This window comes from Lytechinus variegatus, chromosome 16, assembly GCF_018143015.1.
Source record: "Lytechinus variegatus isolate NC3 chromosome 16, Lvar_3.0, whole genome shotgun sequence".
NCBI classification, from domain to species: Eukaryota; Metazoa; Echinodermata; class Echinoidea; order Temnopleuroida; family Toxopneustidae; genus Lytechinus; species Lytechinus variegatus.
This window is the reverse complement of record NC_054755.1, coordinates 29096768-29117090: the sequence shown is the minus strand read 5'-3', so window position 1 is coordinate 29117090 and position 20323 is coordinate 29096768. Positions and strand designations below refer to the sequence as shown.

At 34.8% G+C, this 20323-nt stretch overlaps 1 protein-coding gene across 1 annotated transcript; it reads left to right on the top strand.

Annotated features, from left to right (window-relative positions):
• Positions 1 to 677: 677 nt before the first annotated feature.
• LOC121429821 lies at positions 678 to 17655 on the top strand. The gene is made up of 5 exons (XM_041627062.1): positions 678 to 934; positions 12119 to 12267; positions 15026 to 15298; positions 15780 to 16070; positions 16549 to 17655. The coding sequence occupies exons 1-5, from the start codon at positions 868 to 870 to the stop codon at positions 16759 to 16761; spliced, it is 993 nt and encodes a 330-aa protein (XP_041482996.1). The 5' UTR covers positions 678 to 867; the 3' UTR covers positions 16762 to 17655.
• Positions 17656 to 20323: the final 2668 nt, after the last annotated feature.

Sequence of the window (20323 nt, the reverse complement as noted above, 5' to 3'; positions counted from 1 at the left end):
CATTTTTATCGATACAAAGATTATTTATATTGTGATTAAACAAAAAGAATAACAAGATATAACAAGTCTCTTCTTTCTGAAACGTTTGCAATGTTACTGGGTGTTGCCGATTGACGATATTATTATAGTGTATAAATAGTTTTTGACAAAATAGCTTCTGCGTATCGACATAACACAATCATCCGAGAAATTAGCACTTCACAATAATAATTTGAAGAGAAGTCTTTTTGGCTCGAAAACTGCCCTGAAATCTATTCACCAAGATAGCATTTTCCTTTTGTTTATTTTGAAAACTGTAATAACATTGTGTTACTAGAGTGATGATAATACAGCTAGTGCGGGGGAATGTGCCAAGAAGATATTAGGTCGGAGCTCAGAAAGAAAACGACTGTATTGGTGAGTCTAATACGTTGACAGGGGTGAACTTCCAAAAGCGGCAAACCCCTTTCTTCCTCTCTCAGGAAAAGTGCTATTCATTTCTTCCAACACATGCAAGCGCGTGGTAACAGACCTTATGGGGTTATTTATAGCCACACCTACATGTGCCTTCACTCTCCTTGACTTTAATACGGATTTACTCTCGTCATGAAGAACTTCGGTGACTCTATTCCTATTTATTATCGTCCAAACAGAGGTGGACTTTCATTTTTAGAATCATAATGTAGAGTTTTAAGGGAATTTCGTGTTGGAAAGAAAGTTGTCTTTTAAGGAGCTTCGTATCGTTTAAAGTGCATGTTTGTGGGCACTGGAGCCCGCAGTGTGACGTCACCGATATGATTCCCGCCCAGAGTATGAGATCAGCTAAAAGTTAAACGAGAGAGCTAGTGTTCGCTGCTGCTGATTCATAATTTGGTCATAATATATAAAATGGACTCAAAATCAGCGGGAAACTGCGCGGGAGCAGTCGTAATCTTCACCGGCATCATGTTCTTCGGTAAGCATACCCCGTGAACATTTAATCATTCGATATGAACCCATGAACTAACTAACCCACACAATAAAATGTTAACATGTGTGGTGTGTGCGTGTGCCTTGCCCCAATTATGTAGCTATAGTGACGAGGACTGGAGTTTTATAAAGTACTTCCTCGCTTTTCCGTGAAAGGGGAAATGGCATGCTAATTACTTAGTTGGATTTTAGAGGGAGGTTGTGATACGGGGATGGAGCAAGTGCACTGCACAGTATTAAAAAAAATACTGGGTTTAAAGCAGGTCATAATTACCCCTATATGCCCGAAGCTTACAATAATTCCGTGTTTCCTTTTGCGGTACTTTCGTGAGCTCACTTGAAAGTATATATTCCGACCGTTCCGTTTTCTCGAGGCAAAGTTTATAGTGCCGTCGGTCAGGGGCGACTGCCACTTGTGATTTTTCAATTGAAGAAAAAAAAACAATAAAAAGAATCAAGAAAGACGACAGAAGAATTTTTTAAAAAGTGGTATGGAACGTCGACCGTGGTTACGCAAAAAAAATCTGTCATCCCTGTGTTATTCAATTGAGAATAAAAGATGACGTCACCTTTTTAGGTAACTCTTGTCCCTCTCAAAATAATTTGTTTCTCCCCTGCAAGAGGTTCTAAAATTATAAAAATTGGGCAGAGGGGGTAACTGTAATAGGTATTAAAGATTCTTTTTTTCTGGTTCATACATTACATTCAAAGATATGAAATTAAATCAAAGTTGAATATCTTTAGTAGTATCACTCTTCACTGATGAAGGGTTTGGAAGTTATATATATCTGTAATATTGTGCTACGGGATTTTCACCAAAATAGCTTTTATTCTTGAATTGAATTGTATTTTTAAGAACCATTGAATTCATTAATTTTTCACGAATGTCTGAAAAATATAAACAAACTTATTAAAATTGTGCCTAACCTCAACAAAGTTAACTCACCAACATATCTTTTCCTCTCCCTAATTTTGTGAAGCGCATAGAGACATTTTTGTTATGTGTTATGCGCTATACAAAAACTGACCATTGATTATTATTATTATTGTTACTATTATCATTATTATTATCATTATTTTTATCATTATTATTATTATTATTATCATCATCATTATTATTATATTTCACTTTTCAAATGCAAAATCTACTTCAGAATGTTAATTTTTCTGAACAAAAACAAATACTAATATTCATCACACTCAAATTGTTTGCCTCATATACTCCCCTGGGAGGTATATAGCAATTCTTTTCGGAATAGCATATTCATTTAATCCATTTTATAAGTTTTCTTGCTACGTAAGTAGGTCTTACATCGATTACCTATATTTTCTTACATCGTTACAATGCACAACTAACACTGTGCAGGCTATAGTATTTGGCATGTTTGAAATTAACCACACTTCGAATTGAAAGCTGTTGAATATATCCGACATCTAATAATAATAATAATAATAATATATTTACCCAGGGTAGCCACTTCAGTTTCGAAAACTGTTCTACCATCTCAATTTTATTTGGATTCAAAATATAAAAAAGAAACCTTCACCGACGAGATAAGAACCTAAATATCCTTATCTCTCTCTTGTTTGCCATGCATTGTAATTTTTTTTAAATTTTGAAATGAAAAAGACTAAATGCAATCAATCAGTCCAATTTACAGAAAAAAGGGATAGGGGTCTTGCATGGATTTGAAAAATGTCTGAGAATCCCTCCTCCCCCCCACCCCCGACCAGGCCTCTGTCTGCTGTTCCTCTGCCTCCCCCTCTCTTTCCCCCTCACTCTCCCCCCTCCCCCACTTTCTCCCTCTTTTGGTAAAATCCCGGATGTTAAACACAACCAGCAACACAAAATAAGATGTCCCCGGTAATGAGTAATATGTCAAAGTTACCGATATAAATCTCCAAGACAGTTCTCCACCGTCCAGAGGATATACACACCCAGGAAAATATCATAACTTTGAAAAGATGTACCTTTGACATATAGAAAAAAAAGGTTGGGAGTAAAGCAGGGTTCCTTAAATATAATTCATTTTAGACAGGAGGAAGTACATTGTCTGCTTCACAGCAAAAACTGTGGTGTTAACCGGTGTACATAGAGGACCACACCAGTTATTTTACACCGGTGTTAAATTGGTGGTGTTTGTTTTACACCTATAGGTGTTATTACAGCACCTATAGTTGTTACATTTACACTCTTTGGTGTTATGTTCAATCTCTAGGGTGTTATTTTAACACCTCAGGGTGTGGTCCTCTATCAACACCAATTTATGTCAGTTTTAACACCACAGTTTTTTTTTTACAGTGTTGAAGTATATATAGGCCCTACACTCTTAAAACAAATCAGTCAAATTGAGTAGACCAGAAGTCAGCTGATATGTCTTGTCACATTTCTGACGTATATTCTTGTCAGAAATAACTATGTTCTAGTAAATCAAAATATTATCACATGGATTCGGGGCTGTAAAATTATTTTGTCTTTTGGGTTTTTTTTAATTGCAACCACCCCATGGTTTTCTTGTAGTTTTGTACAAGGAGATCTACGGGGCAGTTGTCCCCCCCCCTCCCCCGAAAATATATGTATATGCTTTTTTGTTTGTTTGTTTTTTTTGTTTTTTTACTGAATGCTTTCACAAGCTTCACCAAAGGTGTGAATGAAATCCTTCAATTTCACTTTATAATGCAATCAACTCCCCAATGACAAGTTTGGTCGCTTCGCTCACTCGCTTTTAAGTTGTTTTTCGGGTTTTTAATTTTTTGCTTCCCCCCGGATTTTTTTGCATAATACGCCCATGGAATTTCAGCCCTTCTCGATATAATGTTATGAATTTTATTTGAATTTCCTTCATCAGACATAATTTATCACATGCACAATCTGAGAAAGATGAAGATGGGCTCGCTCGCGTATACATTAAAAAAAAATTATGTACCATATTTGAAACCCAAAATATTTTGGAACGTTTGTATTATTGCTCCCGAACTTAGTGATATATCAACATTTAAAAGACTGAATGAGAATTTTCCCCAAAAATAATGAGAAATTATAACTATTATCATGCTTATATTGTATACATTATTTTTCCCCAAAAGTCTTGAGAAAAAATGATAACTAGTATTATTAGTATCCAGGAAAAGAATTAATCCATCAGTTTCCAAACCAATTACGGCATCTAACATGTCTAAACTAACAAAGGAAGTCTAAAATCGAACACTTCTGTCTGGCCTTTTAGATATTATTAGCAAATTCACCGTGACATTGACGCTATTTTCTGTATCAGTCTACACCGTTAGATTAAAGTGGAAGTCATATTCATTGGAACAATTACCTTCATAATAATGATAATAGCCTAACTGAATCCATATGCTTTAAACATTGAATCAAACGAATGGGATGGTTAAATGCATTTCTTTGAATAATTTGTATTGAACATACTCTTGAAAATGTAATATTATTTCACCGTGTGCATTTATTGGCCTTGAATCGGAAACCACACTCTAAAAACGAATCAGTCAAAATATGACTAGTTAATAGTGTCAGCAGGGTCCATCTGTCATTCTATTCATATTTGACTTCTTTCTAGTCGTATTTTACGAGAACAGTTATTTCTGACTAGAACACTAGCGTACCTCAGGGGGAGGGCAGAGGGGAAGCCTGCCCCCCCCCCTGACGAATCACAACCCATGCAAAAGACATATCACTGCCCCCCTGACGAGCTTCAAAACCTATTTTGCCCCCCCCCCCTGACGAGCTTGAATACCTATTTTGCCCCCCCCCCCCCCCTGTAAAGCTCGAGCTTGAAGACCTTTTTTTTTATTTTTTTTTTTGCTTGTCAACTTTTTTTTTCTGGTACGATTAAAGACCTTTTAGATTGAAAACCTTTTTTTTTTTTTTTTTGCTTGTCACATTTTTCGACCGGTTTGCCCCCCTGTGGACTCCACTGGTCAGAAATGTGACAAGACATATCAGTTATCATGTAACTATTCCTGTGATTTAATCATCACCAAATACTCTCCCATGACCATCATCATTATCTCCAACATGGCCTTCATTTAACCATTATCACCATCACCCTCATTCATCTCCATCTTCATCATTATAAAATTTTAAACAAAATACATTTCCATTCTGCTTTATAAATGTATTTATTAATTCTGTTTGTTTCTGTTTCTATTTGTTGTAACTCCCGTAGGAACTCGGCAGGACAGCATTTTGCTGGTAAACGCTAAGCTGGTATATAACCAATTACCTTGGAAACATTTTACGTCTATAGGTTAATCAGTTAATCGTAATAGACGACAGATATCACTATTGGGCCTTTTTATCAAAGTGGAGACAATAGCAGAGTGGGGATTCGAACTCACAACCTTGCGATTATGAGTACAATGCTCTAACCACTGGACCACACGACCCTAATTCAATGAGTTGTATTCCGGGGTTGTCTTTTTTCAAGCAATCTGAAAACCATCCTTCTCCTGCAAACTGTAAATGTTGGATTTTTTTGTTGGTAGTAGATCATTATTTGTTTAAAATATCTTTTTTTTTATTTAGTATTTTATTTCTTTATGATTCATACAAAAATCAATTACCAATTATGATTGTTAGGTAATGAAAGTTGTGTTGTATCAGTTGCGCCCAGTTGACTACTGGTCTAGTCAATTTGACTGATTTTATTTTTGTAGTGCGCTTAAAACACGTTCTTAACATTCAATGGAAATGAAGAGTTTTCAAATATATATGAAATAAAATTATTTAAGATTTTCAGATAAACAAACAAAATGAGCGGACAGCGTCTAAATCATGACTAAAATATAAGGTAATCCTAAAGTGTCTGATGTGGTTCATATTCTGTTCTCGGGTTTATATCTAAACTGGTCTTAAGTCACGGTTTAACCATGGAAAGCAAATTGTGACACAAATCTCGATTAAACAGCCCATCAGTCACTTTCAGATAAGTTAGTTACTGTCTGGAAATAGGAACTGAGCTAGTTTTCTTTGCCGATATAGCACGACGAAAGAGCACAATAAACATACAAAACAAAAAGTTTTAGCATTCCAGCTTATCATAAGTTTAGCATCAAATTAGACATTAAGCCTGACTTTATATAGAATTCGGGCCTATATCTCCACGAGGATATTTAACAACTCAATGCTCTACTACTCAAGTTTTACAATGTGCATTATGACACGTGCGTGATAACGATCTTTGTTTTGTATATGCACCAGTCATACATATTAATGTATCATATCAATATCTGAATATCGTCTCTTTACTTATTGCTGCACTGATGGTACCAACAATGTGGAAGAATTCAAACAACAGTCATATCATCATAGAAGACACATGTCAACCCTAAGTATTTGGGGCACTATTTTTCTCAAAATGAAAGCGCGGAGCGAAACGAAAAAAGATAATTTTGAAAGTTCTCAAAAAGGAATATATTTGTCGTCGATTAGTGTTATATATATCAAATCTTCATGTGTAATGCAAGGAAAATCAATTTAAACAGCTTTAGAACAAATTTTGTAGCCTAGTATAAACATACGATATACAACATACATATACCACAAAATGGGCCTATATGAGATTTTGGGCGCCCCACATAGATCTCCCCTACTACGCCATTGTTTGACTTTAGACGACGGGATCATATTTTGCGATTAGACAATTTTGCAACGACCACCACTTCGATACAAAAGTTTGTTGGGTTGTGAAAAAACATCATTTTAATCATCCACATTTACAATATGGATCAATTGCCTGGCTAATTAGGATTACTGCTATATCGAAATCCCAGGTATACTAGGATTATACATGCTGTATGCCTGTATATGTTAATGTACGCCCTATCAATTTATTAAGCAACCTGTCAGTTGGTCAATTGACCGCTCATTGAAATTTTCCAGGGGTATTATATAACAAGCAATTTTGTTTTAACCAGCTATCGGCTTTGTGCCGTGTGCCTGTGATCCAAGATAGCTACATACATGGGAAAGTTACTGATTGATGTCGAGGTTCGAGCCCAGGGGACCGTTTCATCAACATTTTTGTCCGACAAGTTGTCAGATCTGGCAACTTTCCCTGATTCTGATTGGCTGATAGGTACTGTTACTATGGTAATTGTCGGGTAAAATCTTTCATGAAAAGCTATCATCTGAATGATACTGGTCTGTAAACACTCAAACACACATATATTTAAAGGTCAAGTCCACCTCAGAAAAATGTTGATTTGAATCAATAGAGAAAAATCAGACAAGCACAATGTTGAAGATTTCATCAAAATCGGATGTAAAATAAGAAAGTTATGACATTTCAAAGTTTCGTTTATTTTTAACAAAATAGTTATATGAACGAGCCGGTTACATCCAAATGAGAGGGTTGATGATGTCACTCACTCACTATATTTTTTGTTTTTTATTGTTTGAATTATACAGTATTTCAATTTTTACGAATTGGACGATTAGGACCTCCTTGCCTGAAGCACAAAATGTTAAAATAATGGAATTCCACGTGTTCAGGGAGGAATGATACTTCATTTCACATGACAATAACGAGAAAATAACAATATTTCATAAAATTATTTCAAACAATAAAAAACAAAAGAAATAGTGAGTGAATGACATCATCGACTCTCTAATTTGGATGTAGCTGGCTCGTTCATATAACTGTTTTTGGGAAATGAAGCGAAATTTTGAAATGTCATAACTTTCTTATTTTACATCCGATTTTGATTAAATTTTCAGTGTTATGCTTGTTGAATTTTTCTCTTTTTATTCCAATCAAGTTTTTGTTGGGGTGGACTTGTCCTTTAACCAATAGTTCGTGATTAAGTTCTGTTAAAAATATGATAATTAAAATAGATATATTATAATGATATTCCGTTGTTATATACTGCATTTGGAATGAGATAACTTCTTGCTCGATGATCAGTTATTCCTGATGACACTTTGGAATCGCAGATAAGCTCAGACACACACGAAAATCACCGAGGAAGCAACCGGTAATCTAAAAATAGATTTTTATTCATAATAATGTGTCATGACAGTTTGGTCGTAGGGATGACACTTGCATTCAGTTGGCATCGAATTTTATCATGACGACTGTGTTTACACTAAATAGTTTTATCTTTATTTTGACTACATAATAGTTGGCATAGTTTCAGCGAAAATGAATGAATATGAAATAAAAATGTAAAAACACATGCGATTTAAGCGTAAAGGTACTCACCATCATAAATTTATCATTATTTAATTTATTAATTATTGATGTTCCTTTCAATTACAAAACAGGATATTTCGAAATGGTGAGAAGGAAACTTACCCCCTAAGTGAAATAAATTAATGAATAATGATAAAAATAAAATGAAATGAATTCAAAGGAATATATATGTTTTAATATGATATTCAAGACATGCTCCATGTACCTTTTAAACCAAAAAAATATATAAAATGTGCAATAAATCCTTCATTCAGAATTTCAAATTGAAAAAAAACAACAAAGGCTTTGGCAATCAGCTTGTTTATTTTGATCCCCTACTAATACATGTATACACTATATTATGTACATTTCATTATATTATGTTAATTATCATGTATATCATCGAACGTAGTTAATAATATATAAAAACAATTTGCATTATACTTTACGTTCTTTTGTAAAAAAAAATCAAATTTGAATTTTGAACAGGTTACGAAGATTTTGTAATAATACCATATACGGGAAAGTTAGTTTGCTTTCGGAGTGTATGGCGGTACATGGACGTCAGCCAATAACGACCATGACAATTTGGAACGACCATTCACTAAACAAAAACAATCATAATTTGATGATTGTTTGAGTCTCGGTTTCAATGAATAGACTTCACTAGCCCAATAGCACATAAACAAATTCTTAAATTGGGCTTTAGCCAGAAAATTACATGTGACAGTAGATTAGATAGAATATGAGAGCGTCGATGTCATGTTTAGTGACCATTGGTTTCAAAACATATTGTTCATTTCTGCGCTTCTGAAGATGGACAATATTGATATGAAAATAACAACGTGCATGCTATTGGCGTACAGATGGCTTGAGGCTTGGGGTCATGGATCCCCCCCCAAAAAAAAAAAGTAGTAATAATATAAAATAAATAAATAAACGAATGAATAAATAGATAAATAAATGAATAAATAGATGAATAAATATATTCTTGAAAAAAAAACCCGTGAAACAATAAATCATTTTTTGAATCTCTAGCCCTACCAAATGTTATGGCTCATATACTGGCTGACTAGTGCATGCAGCATGCAAATCATTGTTTTATGTATATTTCTCCAAAATATAAATTTAAAGTATATGATTTAATTTAAGATGTTATTGACAAAATATAGACGAAAAGTAAAATGGTTATGTAGAAGTTCAAATATGAAGATGTATATTTGAGTGTTCATATAGTTCTTTTTCATTCATAATAGTCTCAATAACGCGCATAAAAATATTTTAATTCGTTATCTAAATAGAGACGTTTATTGACAGAATGTTAATCCGCACAATTTAAAAAAGAGGGATTTGAAGAAGTACTGAAGTAAATAAGAAGAAACTTTCTCTCATAATAGATTTATTTTGTATTTTTTTAAAGTGTATTTGTCTTTTTTTAATTTTCTTAGAGGATAGGTGTCAAGAGTGACATTCTCCTTTTAGGCATTTTTTTTTTTGGGGGGGTGGTGTCTCCGAATTCCATTAACCCAGTTAAATGAAAGGGAAATGCTTCCGGGTTAATGACCCGGTATAGCAAAGCACCCGGTCTCGTCACCTTGCTCGCAGCTATTGGCGACTTGAGCCTAGACGTTTGCAATAGCCAATTGACTTCACGACTGTTTGGTCAAATCAATCGGTAGCACGTGTCTTAAAATGTCAGTTTTTTGCCTTAATAGTTTCCTAAAATACAATACTGCAATGTATAGAGGAAGATTTTCACGGGGCTTTTCATGGGGAGGGGGGGGGTTCTCGTTGGAGTCGTTGCTCTACAAATGTGGCTGGGGTCACCGGTACCTATTGGACTAACATAAAATATAAGGAGACTTAATTGATAGCTATATTTTTAGAGATCCAACTCAATGGGGGCAGCCCCCCCCCCATTGGTGGCGGAAGACAAAAAATTTAGGGGGTGTCCACCTGAAATTTTGTGATGGACACAGTTAAAAAATTGGACAAGCGCCCCCCCCCCCAAAAAAAAAAAATTGTTTATGAATTGTTAACCAAAAATGTTTGACAAGCAAAAAAAAAAAAAAAAAGGTCATCAACCTAAATTTTAGGGGGGGTCAACACACGTTGCAAGGGGGTCCACGTGAATTTAGGGGAGGACGTAGGAAAAAATTTGACAAGCAAAAAAAAAAAAGTACCAAACAAAATTTTAGGGGGACCGTTTTTTCCGCTTTCCATTTGATCTAGAGCACGCTTTTTTATTGATTTTTTTTACAAATAATTATGATTGGTGATTTAAATTAAAAATGAGAATTGTTGATGTTAACTAATTTCAAATCGATGATTTTTTTTAAATGAAAGTCACTGGGATGGGCGTCATCTTATTTGACATAAAAAGTCTTGTTGGTGATACATAGTCGTGATTTAGAAGTGGTTTCAGTGATGATAATGTGCTGTAGTGAAAATAAGTATGACGATGAGGAGGATGATGGCGTAATCGACGACGACGATGATGATATATAATCATGATAATGATTGAATTAATATTGCCTTTTTTGGATAAGGAATTCGGCAATGTTTTTTATTATTTTTTCTGCTATTTTTACAATAAACTTTTTGTCAGGGTGAACTTCCCCTTTAATGAAATCGTACTAAAACTTTCTCAGGTTTTCTTTTTCCCCGATGAACTTTTGGGCATTGTATATGTTGCAAAAAGTGCGCTCTATGATTCATAATGAAGCTTACAAATTGTGCCTTGTCGATTCATGACAGGTATATAACGAGTTTTAACAAGGGCAGTCCGCATCACTATTAGAGGTAACGAGAAGGGGGCCAGGCCTGGGGCGCCTGTATACAAATCTTTTCACGATATAGGCTTACGTGTATACAAAGGACATTGACATACATAAGTGAATTTCATGATTATTTGTTTATTAGTGGTCAGAAAGCATTGTTTAGTGGAGAGGAATTGTGACGGATTGGCACCCTGATATCAAAGTTCAATGCTAAGCATTTACTCTGATTTTATTTTTGGTTGAGCTTATATTGCATTACTAAGGTTGCGAAAGTAATGTCCACGTTTTTTGACCGGTTTAACCAGGGGAGGACCCATTTTCTTTTTTACCAAAGGGGTTCCCGATCTTTTCAACATGAAAAATGACAAGCAAAAAACCTGATTCGGTTTTTAATGAGATTTTCCTTGTACCGAAAATGCTACAATCTTACATCAAATCATGTCACCTTTTCACTTTCTCTGTCTTAATAAATTATTTCAATGATCAATTTATATTGTGAAAAGTTGGGACTAGATGCAAGGCAATGGCCACTCTTATTTTACCTCATGAAATGTTTCCCCGTGAATGTGTATATAATTGAATAATTCTTAACGGAGTCATGGCTCAGTTAAAATTAAATATTTCCCATAGAGTATATTACACTTGATGATAATGATAATTTTCTTGTTTTCACAACAAAGATATCAATGATAAAACTAATTTGATAAATCGAATAAATTGAATGAACTTATGAGTGAACGAATGAATGGATTGTGATGTCTTTTGCCTGGAAATAAAATAAATAAAATAAATAAAAATAGATGGGTGAATAATGATTGATTGATTGAATGAATGAATGAATGAATAAATATGAATGCATGCATGAATGAATATATAAATGAATGAATGAATAAATGAATGAAATTAAATGAAATGAACGTATAACGAACAAACGATTGATTGATTGATTGATTGAATGAATGAATGGATGGATGAATGAATGAATAAATGAATGAATGAAAATAAAAATTTTATATGGATAAATAAACAAACCAACAAATTAGCAATTTTTAACTATATAATTTTCTTTGAAAATTAATGAACAGCGTTATCAAACTTTAACTGAACGTGAATATCAATTATTATAAGGAAGAGAGTAAAAATGATGTAGACTAAGATCTTTTAAATTAGTCATCAATTTCCCTTCTTTTGCAACAGGAATAGCAAGATTGACCGTCGCTACAAAGTGCTACAAGTGTGATTTCTGGCCAATCAATGGAACGGACGAGGGGTGTTTATACCCGAATGATTTTTCATCAGTATGGATGGACGGTATCGAGATTGTCGAGTGTGAACATGCTTGTTTCGTAAGTATGAATATTTCAGGAGATAGAGTCATGTATACATGTATAGGTGTGCAGTGAGACACAAATTTGGTCAAATGTGTGGTCCAAAAGCAACCAAATGGGATACAAAGTCAAGACCCCACCCCCATGCACACACATACCTAAACAAATATCCTTTTTTAATATTCTTTCGGGGGCATAGAAACTTGTCTAAAGACTCGGGCTAGTATTCATTCATTCATTTATTCAATTTTTCCAACAAAATTAAGAAGCAATAATTACAATAAATAAAATATAACATCAGAAAATACAAATGATAAATATTCAAGTAAACCAAATATATAGAATATGCACCTGATACAGAGGATAATATATAAAAAAAATGTTGGAAAAACGGAGTGGTCCACTGAAAAGCAAGGCTTGTAAAGGGTGGACCACTCAAGACGAAAAAAGTATAACACAAATAACTATATATCTATACAAAATAGATAATGAAATAAAGATATAAATAATAATTATAATAAAGGAAATTAGAATTAAAAGATGAGCAGAGACAAAAGACAAAAAAAGACATGAAGACACACACAAAAAACAAAACAACAACAAAAAACACAAAAAACAAGAGTAAAAATAAACAAACATTGCTGCACAATCTGCGAAAAACGAAGAAGGGATAAATGGAGAAAGAGAAAGTCAAAGATAGGAGAGGGGGGTAGAAGTGTAGTCAATCTGACACCAACACCGAGGGCAACCTGTAGACAGGTAAACAATAAATAAACAAATAAATTATAGAGGAAAAGAAATCAATGTGAAGTTTTGTAAGATTGTAACAAAATAAATTTTAATTTTCTTTTAAATGAATTAAGAGAAGGGGAAAACTGGATATCAGGGTGAAGAGAGTTCCAAAATTTTGGGCCCCTATATATAAATGTATTTTGGGCGAACAGTGTTCTGAGCATGGGCAAATGAAGGTCGTCGCGACCTCTAGTAGGGTAATTGTGAGAGGAGCTGTTTTTTAAGAACATGTCATGAAAAATTAAAGGAAGCATATTATTATTGTATTGGTACATGAATTGGCCAAGCTGGAGTAGGTAAAGATCACTGATCTTCAAAATTTTGTTTTCGAAAAAAATAGGATCAGTGTGGGAACGTACGTGAGAAGAAAAAACAATACGAAGTGCTTTCTTTTGCAGCAATAAAATCCTGTTAAGTAAAGTTTGATGTGTGTTTCCCCATGTAAGCAGACCGTAGTGAAGATATGGTAATACTAAAGAAGAGTAGAGTGTGAGTAAGGAAGTTGATGGGAGGAACATTCTTAATTTATTCATAACACCAATATTACGAGACATTGTTTTGCAAATACTGTCAATATGACACTTCCAAGAAAGCTTATTATCTACAATGACACCTAAAATTTTAATATTCGATACACATTCCAATTGAAAATTATCAAACTTAATACTATTAGGTAATGAAGTTAAGGTGTTACTATACAACATGTATTTTGTTTTTTCAATATTAAGAGAAAGTTTGTTACTTCTAATCCATTCGAGTATTTTAGACAGTTCTTGATTGAGTGTTTGAACAAGAGTGTGTGGGTCTTTATCAGAAAAAAATAAATTGGTGTCATCAGCAAAGATTATGAAAGACAAAATTTCAGATGATCTGCAAAAATCGTTGATATATATTATGAAAAGAAGAGGTCCCAAAAGGCTTCCTTGTGGCACACCGCAATTAATTTTACATAAGTTGGAAGAATGGTCGTTCAGCGAAACAAATTGTTTTCGATTGGAAAGGTAATTCCTAAACCACTCCAAGGCCTTGCCACGTACGCCATAATGAAAAAGTTTGCTGAGTAATATTTCGTGGTTGATTGTATCAAAGGCCTTGGAGAAGTCTAGGAATATACCAACCATATGAGAAGATTTAACTAAGGCATGAGCTACCTTTTCAATAAATGACAAGAGAGCATGAACGGTACTGTGTTTTTCTCTAAAGCCGAATTGAAAATTTGAGAATATATCATGATCTTTTAAGAAAGTGAAAGTTCGAACATATATAATTTTTTCTAAAATTTTTGAAAAACACGGTAGTAAAGAGATTGGACGATAATTATTAACACTCAACCTGTCCCCCTTTTTATACAATGGGATAACTTAAGCTATTTTCATAGAATCAGGAACTTGCCCATTACTTAAAGATAAATTAAGAATATGAACTAGGGGAACAGCAATGAATGGAATAATTGGTTTTACTATAATATTATTAATATCGTCATATCCAGAGCTTTTCTTGTTTCCTAAGTGAGAAACAATGTCCATGACTTCATGAATATGCGTTGGATTTAAAAAGATCGATTTTGGGTTAGAGGGACCAAGAAAATCAGAGTATTATTCTGTTGCCGGCAATAATTTTACCTCAAGGCCAGTCAATATTATATAATTATTTTTTTGCTCTTTTTAATTTGCTGATATTGTGAGTTTTGCTTTAAATTTCGATTTTTTTTTATGGAGGGGGCATCATTGGATAGCCAACAATATATTCTTTCAATATTTGAAATAAAAATATGATCGTGAAAATTACCTTCAAGTCCCTTTTTGCGGGAAGCCGACGCATTAATTGTACGTTTGCTTGAACTTAGGAAACAAATTCGATCATGATAATAAAGTTGTTTCGTTAACCTCATGTTTGAAAAAATGTTTTGCCCAATAAAAAAATAATAATAATAATATGAAGAGTATTATATTTCAGTTCAAATCATTTTTATTTGTACTATCAGGTATCAAACAATTCACTCGGCGGACCTGAGTCGATACACATCTCGCGTGGCTGCTACGAAGACGAATACTGTCCCGATATCTGCCTGGTCGATCCCCTCGATGGGTGGGAGTCGTGTACGCACTGCTGCGACGACGACCTCTGCAACGATCTCCTGCCCGAGGAGAACTTCGAGGACAGCACGTGGTGCTACGACTGCGGTAGCCACGACATCGATTGTGTGAACCCGTCGATGGAGACGACTGTGAGGACGACGTGCGACACGGCCTGCGAGGTCAATGAAACTCATGTTTAAAGTTTCCTTTTAAACATTTTCAAAGAAACAACAAAATACATTATTCCATTATAAAATTATTTTGACAACTTAAAAAGTGTGTAAAATGCATTGTAAACATATTTTTAAACGCGTTGGAAAACATTATAAAGCCATTAAACTTGACATTAAAATGACTATTGAACGTTTAAGAATAGTAAATAATTATTTTTATGCGCTTCGCGCTCAAAAATTATGTATTATGTATTTTTCGCGCACAGCGCGCCGAAAATTTGGGAAGATTTTTTCACCCAGATCAAGGCAGACCTTTTTTCTCCTCTCTGTTTTCTTGCTCCTTCTTTCTGCATGTTTCTTCACCCTTTTTTCGCTTCTTGAAAAATCTTTAAGGGTAGTCGCTCCATATCCCTCGACACGCGGCCCTTCGTTGAACTCATGTTATCTATTAAACCACTCTTCTCTCATCTTATTTTTTTTGTCACAGATGAATGTATACATCTCCGAACAAACGTCTGTAATGCGAGGTTGCGCCCTGAGTGAAGACGATTGCAACGATTGTGATGATAAAGAGGATTGCACGTTCTGCTGCGAGGGTTCGTTCTGTAATGACGCACCTCCTGACGTCATCGCACGGAAATCCAACTTGACGCAAGACTGCTTCTCGTGTTATTACAGCCCTGACGCATTCGAAGTGCAGGACAGCAGAGCGTGTGGCACGGAGTTCGATCCCAATGGTGTGGGCGTCGAACTGGTGCAATGTTCGGGGGTTTGCAAGGTAGGTATATGCCAAAGGTACATGCATGTATCAGGCACTTGGGGCGTAGCTGATGGGGTGGATGATAAGGACCTAAAGACCGTAACAAGGCATGACCTAAGTAACATCTATAAAAGTGAAATTTTCTCGAATTTTCGTACATCGAAGTGAGGACTTTGCATCTTAATCGTGTTCGTTTAATTATTTTTTTTATTCCATCTCGAAACCCGCCTTTAATTTGGTTTGGTAAAGGATCATCGTAGATGGAGCTATTTAAGATTAATGTCATCACAAACATTGGCTGACAAAATTGATACCTGTTTGTTCACAACAAGAAAAAGATGAGAGGGGAAGGACAGGGGAACATGATTTTATGTTCTATGATCCTTCTTTTTTAGATTACAAAGAACAAATAATAAACAACGCCACTACTGAGTTTGATCCTCTTTAAAACATAAGAATCTTATTACTTGTGTCTTAATTTTTTTTTTCGTTTCAGAAAGTGGTATCTGGCCAGTCGATAGAACGATCCTGTGTTCATAACTTGGAGGACTGTCACGCAGGGTGTCGAATATTCGGCTCATGCACGTACTGCTGCGAAGGAAACAATTGTAATACTGGACATCACAGTATACATATCAACATTTTATTACCATTTTTGACAGCACTTTTTGTTTGCTTCATGATACAACGCCATCGACAGTTATTATAACACAGAGTGAATGGCCACTTAGCGCATTTTGTATTCCTTATGTACTTTGATAATCGGCGTGTCGACGGACCTTAATGATAAAGATATTGTCACGCTTACCGACTGGAGATGCGCAACTATTATTAGACGGGGATGTTTGAAATCAGGGCTTATATTTTCTTTTGAGATGCGATGTACGTTTCTGTATTTTTGTGCCGTAAAGGGGATGTTTTAGAAGTGTAGACAGTTATTACTCAGCATTTCAACGGAACAAAATGCAACGGAACCATAATTATGGAACAATAGCTTATTGACTCCCCGGTTGGCTCCACAGCGGTTAATTCTGGTCACGTGAGACGACGTTCCGGAAGTGGCGACGGACAAGGTGGAAACCGGTTGGGCGCACTGGCAACGTTGAACGAACGTAGACTGTACAGAGTTGTCTTCTTATCTTCTTTTCTATCAGTAGGAGTAGGACTATATGCTTCAGTCGTCGCCACATACTTGCCATCAGTTTCTTTGATTTATAACAGCAGGAGTTAAACATATAAATAATATTCTCCGGTGTCAAGTGTTACGTTGGTCATTAGGGTTCAGCAGTTTCAAAGAAAATGCCCCGACTACTGATTTATATTTATGATGGGTTGCAGGAAAAAAAAGATACATATTGGGATGAAAATACAATATCTCTAAGACTGTGTATATATATGAAAGTATTTTTGCAATTAATTTGTGATCAACGAAATGGTCTTATGTTTTGTTAGTCATAGTAGCTAGCTGCTTGCACTGAATGATTTGTATTGCATCCGGTTGATAATACAATAATAGTGCTTTCTAGCTGAGATGTAAATGTACATGACAAACATTTTATCTTCCCATGCAGGTGGTGTGTAATTAGGAAAACATCAGACAAGATTATACACTGCAAAAACTCTGGTGTTGATCTAACACCAGCCGGGATCTATACAGTGCGTATCAAAAAAAACGGGACAGTTTTGAAGGTCTATAAAAAAATTGTTTCAAATTATTATATCTATATTTTGATGTTAATAGATGCTCTAAGATCTTATCTTTGAAATGCCATTTAAAAAAATAATTTTTGTTCATGCTTGAGCGAACACGGGACGTTTTTGTCGGGGGTTCAAAAAGAGGCTTGCGCCAAAATGGCAGAAATGAGAAATTTGATGATTAGACTTTTGGCTAATCAGCAGACTTTCTCTTACTCTTTTCATTATCTTTGCCATAATTTTCGAATTATGCTGTCAAATTTCATTTACAAATTTATTTATTTACCTGAATTATATTGTTTTTCATTTAAACTTCTTTTACCCTTGAATTTTCCTTCATAAGTAAGAAAAGAAGAGACTTTTCGTCAACCCAAGTAAGAAGATTTGGGAAAATTTATGATTATTCAAATCCTTTTATCATGTGAAACAAAATATATTATGGTTCCTTTAATAATTATTTGGTGAAACAAATTATGCTATGGTACCTATAAAAGACATGAATCCTATTTTCAAGGGTTATTGAACCCTTCACCAAGTTTAATTATGTGCTTGACAGGACAAACAGGAAAGGATTCATGTCTTTCAATGGCAACGGTGCATTGAGTCAATTTTGAAGGAGCAAGATATGGCAGATTGGGTAAAATGTATTAAAAAGTTGCGAAGCGAGCAAGCAAAAATTTCCACTTTTTTATTAAAATATCCAATCTTGTGATTTTGACATAATATTCAGAAAATGATATCATACTTCACTTTCTATGTTTTCTGTTATTTCCCTTTCCCCTTTTTTCCTTGGTAATATTTTTTTTTATTTGGGGGGAGCACCCCGAGCCCCCACCCTCAGTATGCCACTGTTCAAACGCACCATAACCTTTGTAACACATAATGAAAGGATTTGAAAAAAAAAACACTCTCCCATACTTTGGTTTAAAAAAAATGGTCTTGCCTAAAGAAGGAATATTCAAAGCTAAAAGAGAACAGATTAAAAAGGAACAACAACAGAACTATTCAAGCAAATAAGTAGATTTGGAAATGAATTTTGACCGCATAATTCGAAAATTATGGCAAAGATAATGAAAAGGTTAAGAGGAAGTCTGCTGATTAGCAAGAAGTCCGACCACCATATTTATCATTTTATGCAGTTTTGGCGCAAGCCTCCTTTTTAACCCCAGACAAAAACATTCCCTGTTCACTCAAGCATGAACGAAATTAAATTATTTTAATGGCAATTGAAGGATAAGACTCCAGAGCACGTATTGACACCAAAATATAGAGATCATAATTTGAAACAAAAATTTTATAGACTTTTCAAATCTGTCCCGTTTTTTTTTTATACGCATGCACTGTATATGTCACACCAGAGAAGTATTAAAACAACACCAGTTTGGAATCAAGCCGATGCTGTTATGATAATTAGTGTTGTATAAACACCTATCTGGTGTTAGACCAAAACCAAATTGGTGTTGCTTAACACTTCTCTGGTGTGGACATATGTAGATTCCGGGCTGGTGTTAATTCAACACCAGAGTTTTTGCAGTATAGGGGATTTTCGCTCGGCAACACACGACGGATTCAAGAACACAGTAAATGTATTGAAAATGCCCTTCAAATGACAATGATCAGTAAGGAGGTCTTTGTCGAAAATTGGTGAACCTGAACAGCAGTTTCGTCCTCAGTTTCGAAGCTGACGAAAAATTGCAAATATATCGTTTGTCAAGTGCCCAGGACGAAATCGCTATTTTGATTCACAAATTTCCGAAAAAAGGGAATTTCTTGTTGTTCATTGTCATGAAAAGCATTTGACAATATTTTCTTGAATCCATCATCCGTCCGAGAGCGAAACTCCTAATTTTTAACTGGCACGAACGAACTACTATACCTAACATAGGTACTTGCAACGTTCACCAGTGGCAGTGGCGTACCCCCCCCAAAAAAAAAAAATATATATATATATATATCACGACGAAGGAGGAAAAAATAAAAGGGAAGAAAGAAGGGTGAAATATGATATCCCGCATTTTCTGAATATTATGTCTAAATTTATCACAAAATTTGATTTTTTGTAATAAAACTGTCAACATTTTTGCTCGCTTGCAACTTTAACGCGATAAGCAAAATAAATTTTTAATGTTTTTTTTTTGGGGGGGGCTCATTACGCCACTGATGTTTACCTTATTACTTGATGACAAGAACTTTCATGTTTTAGAGGATTTTTATTCATTTATTTATTTATTTAGGTGAAATCTTGCACCCTATTCATTTGTTTCTGATTTCAACCAGAAATTATACTTGTTGCACCCCCAAAATGTGCGCCTTTGCACCTAAGTGTGGAAATAGTGTTTGCCTTCAAAATGTGCAAATTTGCACCTTCCCAGAAGGGTACAACTCTGCACCTACATATCTGGAAGCTGTAGCTAACTGTACCCAAAAGGCGTTTTCTGGTGCAAAGTTCACCCGTGCAAAATATCTTCTTCTTTTTTTTCTAAAAGTGTGGATTCAGAACTAACCCGCTGTCCATCTTGTCTTATTTCACGACGGTACGTTATTGCTCTGTTGTCATGGTAATTATAAATTGTGAT